At 44.1% G+C, this 8994-nt stretch overlaps 1 protein-coding gene across 1 annotated transcript; it reads right to left on the bottom strand.

Annotated features, from left to right (window-relative positions):
* Window positions 1–6140: 6140 nt before the first annotated feature.
* On the bottom strand, window positions 6141–8472 carry LOC310959557 (frizzled-2-like). The gene has a single exon (XM_083930939.1). It carries the CDS (start codon window positions 8368–8370, stop codon window positions 6739–6741), a length of 1632 nt encoding a protein of 543 aa, XP_083787065.1. The 5' UTR covers window positions 8371–8472; the 3' UTR covers window positions 6141–6738.
* Between the last annotated feature and the right edge of the window lie 522 nt (window positions 8473–8994).

Here is an 8994-nt window from a genome sequence, read left to right as displayed (position 1 = left end):
ACTTAATACACAGATGTATAAGTTAAATGATTAAAAATAGCTACATCATTACCAGATGCAACATTAAAGTGATGCTTACACATTCATGAATCAACAATTATACATAGAATGATAATATGCATTATTCTGCATAATGAGTATGTCTGCTTGGGATATTTTGATACCTTCGTAGTGTTACTTAAATTTAGAATGCATCCCTTTTACTTGTAGAGTATATAAATACTCTACAAGTAAAAGTATTCCTTACAACACTGTTTTTTACTCACACCTTCACATCTTGCAGAGTTGTGGCTTGGAGAACTAATTGACATTTCATGCTAACTTTTATAAAGCAGGACACGCATGCCATTCTTCAGCAGGAATACTATGAAGCTTCCAAGGCACCTTGAAAAATGCAGCACTTAAGCTGACCAGTGACCCCTGACTTCTCCCACAGCAGCTCCCAGACTGACAGGACCAAAAAGTCATACATTGCCTCAGGCTGTGGTGCTGACAAGCCTGTTGGCCATAACACTCAGTATTGCCTTTAAAGGGGATGTGTTTCTGCAAAGGGTCTTCTCTTGGGAGATAATAGACTGTCAAACTAAAACTCATCCAGCATTTAGATTAATGCAACTAACACATATCTAACAGGACACCAAAAACTGCATATTTTAATGCTGAGTGTCCCTTTTATCGTGTTTGATTTTAATGGTTAACTTCTAGCAGTATATGAGGTGGAACAGCAGGGGGTGTTGTTCACCATTACAACATTCACCATGACCTACTATTGTAATCAGATCTTTGAATTAAATGTTTGCACCTCCAAATGTAAATTTTCTTGTATTGACTTGTACATACTTCCTAAAATTCCACATCTCCTGTCAGGATTCTTTGTACTTTTTATGGCTTCTGTTCCCTGTGGCTGAAATAGCAAATGAGCTCTGTAGAGGTGTCTTTAAATGCTGACCCTGTTGTGCAAAAGGACCTGTTTTCCGCTCTGTTGGTTTCACACATTGACCGTGACTGTCTGGCCCAGCAGTCCTTGGGGCATCCCAGGCCGGCAACTCAACATGTGTGGGAGCCAAGGAAACACGGGATGCAAAGGAAAACCAAAACCCTCTCTAAAGGAAATCACTAATGAGCATAAAGTAGGCATGCAGGCCTTCCTGCTATTTCACAAACTGAGAGATTGGAATATTAAGATTTTGTCTTGGTTGCTCACAGGTCTGAGGTATTACACGTTTGTGGTTTGATCCGTCACAGGCACAAACATGTGATTTACAGTTTTTTTATGTTTTTGAGTCCAACTTTAAAAGAGGACTAAAGGATTAAAGTGACACCTAGTCAGATATCCTTTTTTATAACCTCGCCAACGGATAAAAACATCTCCTGGACTTCTGTTACATTAGCCAACGGGCTTGGCAGTCCTTTTCCATGAGAGAGAGAGCGTTTGTGAGCCTGCATGAGTCGATGTGTTTAACTCCCACCTTTGCAATGAGGCCCCTCCACCACTGCTGTTGGTGAGGGCCCACATGGAAGCGATTACGCTGCGCAGAGAGTGAAATTACAGAGAGAACCTACAGAACTGGAGCCCTCCTATAACCACTCACTCATTCACTTGGATTTACACACATGAACACAAACTCAGAAAGCACATACAGCCAAGTGGACACGCACAGATATAGAGAGACAGGAGGGCACACACACAAACACACACACACACACACACACACACAAACACACACACACACACACACACACACACACACACACACACACACACACACACACACACACACACACACACACACACACATACACAGGAGCTATGCTGCCACCTTGCCTGAAGCTGTACATTTCCACTGTTGGGACAAGGCTGCAGTGTGCTTCCCTCCCTCTCCTGGACGAGAGTGGGACGGGGCCAGAGCTGTAAATTCCTCAGAAAGTGCTGTTAAGGGCGCCTCCATTAAAACAGGGGGGCTGGCGCTCGCCAGAGAGGAGCCGACTCAATAAGTCATCGTCGAAGCCTGAGGCCTTACTGGGGCCCACGGGAGTCACTACATTCACAGACTGGATTACAGCTACGTGGTTCTTTTTAACACACCTTGTTTACCTGGAAATTGCAGGTGTTCGGAGTGCTGCATCATTGCATTAATGGTGCAATAAGAATGATTTTACTGCTTTGTAATGTGTCTGCAGGGGGTTGATTGACTCATCGATTAAACGCTCAGTGATTACTTACGCAGCTGTTGAATTGTGTGGCTTTCTAGACTCACCTTTCATCCTCTGCAGTGCAGCACAGGAACAAAACTTCCTTCGGCCCGTTATCATTTCAAGAAATTATAATCTATTACTTCCACCTAGTGACAGTTTTGTTGAGAAAGTGCTTTGTTCACAAGCCAAAATAGCATCCTATAATTGTCTGTGCAGTATTTCATAGCAACACTGTACGTGAGGTGAGAAGGGTCAGGTTGCATGTCCAAGAGTTTCAAAATAGAAGTCAGTAAAGGTGCCAGATATTGCACATGTCTATGCATATAATTTATGACAGAATATGTCATACTAACTAGTGGACAACATACTCTGAATTCATGACAAACCACATGGACATGATAAAACATGACACCTCAAACAGAATGCTTTGGGCTATCAGTGTATTCATTCTCTGAAAGGTGATCCATCTTGGTAGTGTCACACAGATATGAACCCCATATATTGTTATATCTACCAAACTCTTGTGCAGGGGGTTTACATGAAAAATTTGGAACCTAATAAACCATCATCAATTTCAATAAATGTCAGAAGTTAGAGAACAATGACATAACAAAATAGCTAAAAACCCCAGACACTTGAACCCTTCTTGTGCTGTCATTTCCTACTTGCGCCATCAAACTGAAAGTTTATGAGAGTGGCACGGTTGTGTACACACTGTGGTGTCTGGATGCACATTAACCATTCCCTTCCCTTCCGCACACACTCCTCCCAATCAAGCCCATTATTATCCCAGGCGTGCTGCAGGCTCCCAAAATATCTGTCACGCAGCTGTCGGCACCTCTCTGCTCAGCAGCTGGAGAGGCTCGAGGCACTCCCTCACTTTCTACCCTGATACTTGCACCCTCGCCCTGAAGGACAAGAGGGCAAATAAACTCCCCTAACATTGCAGAAATAGTCTCTACCAGTGTTTGTTTTCTTGTCAAAGCCACCCCTGAGTGCCCCGTGCACTTATGAGCAATAAAATTCTGGACAAATGGTGCGCATGAGGCATGAAAATGAGCCACCAAGAATGGGAAGTAAGGAAGCTCAGTGGGCTGAACTTCCCACAGTTTCTACTATATTTGCTCTTATTTAGCCCACGTTGATCCGATTATTTAGGCATGAGAGGCTGTGTTTAGTGATTTAAGAACAGTTGGACATCTTGTAAGGCATGATGCAAGCCTAAAAGAGACCAGGAGGAGAAGAAGAAAGTTTTACTTTCACACATGTAGCACACAACCGGAGATTGAAAATACTGAAAAACAAATAAAAAATCTTAGATTATTTTGAATCAGTGATGTTTTTGCCAAGAAATGTCTTTCTTCAACAAAAACAACCACGGTATATCATACTGTATATTCTTCATTTAAAAAAGCGCTCTAAATTCAACAAGAGTGAAACTGTTGTCAAGTTACCCCCAGAACAAAGAAAGGGATTTTATTGGATACAAGACGAATGGAGAAAAACAGGACACCTCCTCATGGTGACTGTCAGGACCAGTATTTATGGCTGAAGGCCCTGAATCAAAGTCAGAAACTGTAATGCACATTTAAACCTTCGGTCTCCTGCCAACTTGTTACGCTCCATCCCACTCACAGCGGCCGCCTCTGAAAGCAAGGATAGGAGGAGAAAGAACATATTTTACTTCATGTTGAGATTTCAAGGGAGAGTGAGACAGATAGATATAGAATGTGCTCTGGAAAATCTCAGCTGCTCTCCTATGGTTAGGATAATGTATGACTGCAGCTAATCCAGTGTTAGCCTTCAGAGTTCTTCTTGAGTTTGTGCCAAGATTTGATTAGACACAGGCTTACTACATGTCTGGGTAGTTTTTTTTCTTTCTTTTTTCCTTCTTTTCCTCACTCCTGATTTCCTTTGTCTGTTTGCAACCCCCCTTCATAGGCCTGATATGATTCTTGTGGACAGAAAAAGTTTTTCACACAAAGATTCACCAACCACGGCAACAGTAGGAACACTGTGACTAACAACATGATCCTTTTCTGACATGCCAAGGCCCTCTCCCAATAAGAGCGACATCATAATATAAACTCCAGGAGCATTCTTCCTGTCTAACCCCCAAATCCTCGGCTTGTCCCTTCTTGCCTTCAAGCGAGCAGGAAACGGCTGCATGCAAGATTTAAGATCTGAGATCAACAACAGGGGAGACGGCCGCCACTGAAAAACTGGGCACCAACATTAAAGGGAAAGGGATCTACTCTTGACAGCCGACACCTCTTAATATGAACGCTTTGAATGTCTTACAGTTCTCTGCATGTATAGCGAAGGCCACCAGGTTATATGTAAAACCTCACAACACATCAAGATTGACTTTTAGTTTTATGCAGAGCATCTGATTCCATTTAGTTTTAATGGTCCAAAGTTCCAGTTGAAATGTTTACAAAATTAGTCACATGTCCTCATTTGGATTCTACATCTCTTTGTTGTTTTCCCTTGGAGAAAGACAAAAGGAACCAATTATACCGGATATTCCATCGTGCTCTCCAAACCCCTCCTCCTCCTCCCCTGAACCCTAAAACGATCTCACTCTTTACCACCAGCACCCCACCCCACCCCATTTACTCCTCATTCTCTTGCTCTTCATTCGTTTCTCTGCTTCAGTGCAAAGCCAAACAAGCCAGCCATTAAGTTGAGTTAAGCGCAGGAAGTGGGCCTTCGGGCCAGGCGGCACTGTTTACAAGGAGCTAGTCAGGTTTCAGCGGTTCTTTGAAGTGAGCTGCACACAGGAGACTGTCTGTCACTAGGCAAGGGCCCAGCACCGCTCCACTGACTCACTCGCATTCCCCCCATTCATCTGAGCAGAGAGAGAGGGAAGGAGGGTGGAGGCAGAGGGGGCGTAAGAAGGTAGATTTATGGTTTTTCCCCCATCAGAGTATCTGTTTCTACCTTTAATCACTCTTACCTGTCTGTTATTACCTTTCTTTATTCAGCCCCAGATAAGAATACAAGAAGGACAAACACCAACTTTTTTAACAGGACACGAGATATAAGAGAGGTCCATTGTCGGTTACTTAGAGAGGTAAAGCCTAATATAGCGATGGGTGTCCCTCTTTACCTTAACAGTAACAATACAAATGCACAGTACTGTACTGTGTGTGCGTGCAATTCCCAAACGGTTGCTTCTAGCCCAAAGCCTCCGCTCTGAGGCAAGAGGATCAGCTTTCTCCAACACACCCATCTACTTCATGACATCACCTCAGGAAAGGTTTGGTTACAGCCGAGCAAGGTTTGGGGGATTCCAGCTTGGCTCCAGTGAAGTAACACTACAGCACAAACCTGAACACCCTTGTTTTCATTTCACCAAACAGACAGGCAGGATTTTCACACCTATGCAACAGCACAGACTTTTCTTACCAGATGACTGCTGTTGTTTTAACCGAGCCCTCTCCAACAACAGGCCAATTTCTTGTTTAGTTTGGCACCTGAAGGCGATGATATAGTGTACATGTGTGAGAAAGCATTCTCACAGGTCGGCACTAGTTTCTCGGAGACAAAACACGTAGATGTGAAATATTTCTGATTATATTGGCAATTTTAGTGATTTACAGGAGAGGTGTGTTCAATTGTCTCAGTGTAAACTCCCTCCTTGAATTTCTCTACTGCAGCGTTGTGTAAGAAGTCTGAGGGAACAGATGTGCAGGTGTGACACAACCCTATACCCCCTTGAGATAACAGAAAGTAACTTAAAGACATCATGTAATCATTAAATAATAGTGAACATAAGGAAGGGAAAAAGTAAAAAACAAATTCCCCTGGGAACTAGGAATTTGAAATCAAGCACTACATTTATAGTGATTATGTCTGCACATTTTGCAGTCTCGTTTTTTGTTTAAAAGAAGTGACAGTACAGTGAACTTAACGAAAAAAGCTTCTTAGATAGCATCCAACAGACTGAAATGTTTTTTTTAATGCATAAAAAAACAGCAAAATGCAGAACCAGCCATTAATGATAAAAAAGGAGCACGTCTAGATCTACAGTATGTGGCATTTTTACAGTGCAAAAGTAAAGCAGGTACACTGGCAGATAAGAAAAAGTATTTACTTTCTATAAATACAAATATATAATTTTCATGTTTTTACAAATACTATTTACAGTTTCATTTAATTACATATGAAACGTTAACAGAGAGAATGAAGCGGCCGCTCTTCCCCCCGCGCTCTCCCTCTTTCTATGTTCTTGGCTTGCTGGATCATCTCTCCCCTTTGAGCTTATGGTGGTTTTGAGAGAGGGGGAGGGAAAGCATTTCAGCACATGGCATCCATAGCCACGCTTGTTATTTGTTCGGACAGTCAGGCTTAGTCCTTGTTTATCCAGCTTGCCCTTTTGTCAAACCTTGACCCTCAGTTTGGCATGTATGTGTGGCTATAAAGCTGAGGTGAATACAAACACTGTATGAACCTACTCACTGTGCTTCTTACCTATCACATGACAAACAGGTAACAACACACAAATTAGTCAGAGCAACATTTGGATGTCCCTTTATTCTACACGGTGGTCTCTCCCTGTTTGCCATTCGTCAGCCTTGTGTAAAACTTATGCCAGGAGTGTAAAGTCTTTCCAGACCAGATCCAGAAACCAGAGGTGATACCCACTATCAGTGTCATCAGGTACTTGATCATGTAGACAGTGAAGTCTGGAGTCATGCGGGGCCCGGTCTGCAAAGGGCAGGGGATGGCAAGGCCTCTGCAGTTGTGGCTGACCCAGCTGCGCTCCCAGTGGGGGCGGAAGGCCTGCTCATAGAAGACACAGGCAATAACGATGGTGGCGGGGACGGTGTAAAGCACGCTGAAAACACCGATCCGCACCATCAGTCGCTCCAGCTTCTCCGTCTTGCTGCCGTCGTGTTTCATAATGGTGCGGATACGGAACAGCGACACAAAGCCGGCCAGCAAGAAAGACGTGCCAATGAAGAGGTAGATGAAGAGAGGGGCCAAGACAAAACCTCTCAGAGGGTCCAGGCTACTGAGACTGACGAAGCAGACGCCGCTGAGCACGTCACCCTCGATCTGTCCCATGGCGAGGATGCTGATGGTCTTGACGGCCGGCACCGCCCAGGCTGCCAGGTGAAAATACTGAGAGTTGGCCTCGATAGCCTCGTGGCCCCACTTCATACCTGCTGCCAGGAACCAGGTGAGCGACAAGATGACCCACCAGATGGAGCTGGCCATGCTGAAGAAATAGAGCATCATGAAGAGGATGGTGCAACCTTCTTTTTTGGTGCCTTGGACGATGGTTTTGTAGCCTTCTGGGGTGAAGCCGTCATTGCACACCACTTTGTCTCCCAAGAAGTAGCCAGCTATGTAGGCTATGGAGACCATAGTGTAGCAGCCAGACAGGAAGATGATAGGTCGCTCAGGGTATCTGAAGCGCTGCATGTCAACTAAATAGGTGGTTACTGTGAACAATGTAGATGCACAACAAAGCACAGACCAGACCAGGATCCATAGGCGGGAGAAATGGATTTCTTTATCAGTGAAAAACATGTACCCACCGCTCCTTGAAGGCTCACAGGGAGCTGCACAGTCCTTCTCCTCTAAAAACATGTAATTCAAATATGTTGGTACTTTGAGAACAGACGGGCAACGGAAAGGCCTCTCGTGTGTGGGCAACATGGGGAGGTCCTGGGTCCCCGGGACAGGCATGATGGGTGGGACGGTGGCGGAGGAGGAATCGTTTTGGCCCACACAGATCTGTCCGTCTCCCAGCACGGGGAAGTTCTCGCAGCGCAGCCGTTCCGGCCACTGGAAGCCAAACTTGTTCATGAGAGCCTCGCAGCCCTGCTTGGCTCTCTCGCAGATTGACCTGCAGGGAGGGATGGCCTTCTCCAACACTGTGCACACGGGCGCGTACATGGAGCACAGGAAGAATTTTAACTCCGGCGAGCACTGTACCTTTACAAGAGGGTAAAACTGGTGCACCTCGAGCCCCGCGTCCTCCTGGTTGTAATGGCCCACTAAATTTGGCATGATGGTTTGGTTGTAGGCAATGTCCGTGCACAGAGGGATTGAAATCGGCTGACAAAATCCATGCTCCGGGACGACTATTCCGTTGTCCCCTTGATACTGGGCCGATATCAGCAGAGGCAGCAAGAGTGCAACAGTCTTGCAAAAAAACATCTTTCCAGGTTTCAGACTAAGTGTGTGTCAGTCCTGCAGACAGTTTTTGGGGCGAGAGTCACTTACAAAAGGGAGGCGAGGACCTGAACGCTGCTCTCTGGGTGCTCGCTCTCCGCTTTGAACACTGTTGGCTGACTTTTTTCTTTTCCACAACTCCGATTCCCTGAAGACCATCAAAGCAGCCACAATAGGGAACATGACTTCCGGTCATAGCTTTCAAAATAAAATCCTAAATGAGCAATATAACTTATTCTTTAATGCCTAGTACTACTACTACTACTACTACTACTACTACTTCTACAGCTAAAAAACTAATAATACTTATAATAATAACACTAACAATAATACCAATTATCACTTTTTGTGTTTTACTATCCCTTTTTATTTATTTATTTGACTGTTTTTGGCTATTTTTAACTGTTGATATGTTTTTACTGTGTACATATGCATGTTCTATGTATTTTTGTATTGAATCTGTTATTGCTGCTTTTGTTATTTCCATAATCCTCTTTTTCTGCTGTAACACTGTAAATGTACCTGTGGGGCTAATTATCCCCACCAATTATCTTATTTTATCTTAAAACAGTATCATAATCATAGCCTATTCATTTAAAGTGGACGGGA

Source organism: Echiichthys vipera (genome assembly GCF_963691815.1).
Source record: "Echiichthys vipera genome assembly, chromosome: 17".
Classification (NCBI taxonomy): Eukaryota; Metazoa; Chordata; class Actinopteri; order Perciformes; family Trachinidae; genus Echiichthys; species Echiichthys vipera.
This window is presented reverse-complemented; position numbering and strand designations above follow the sequence as displayed.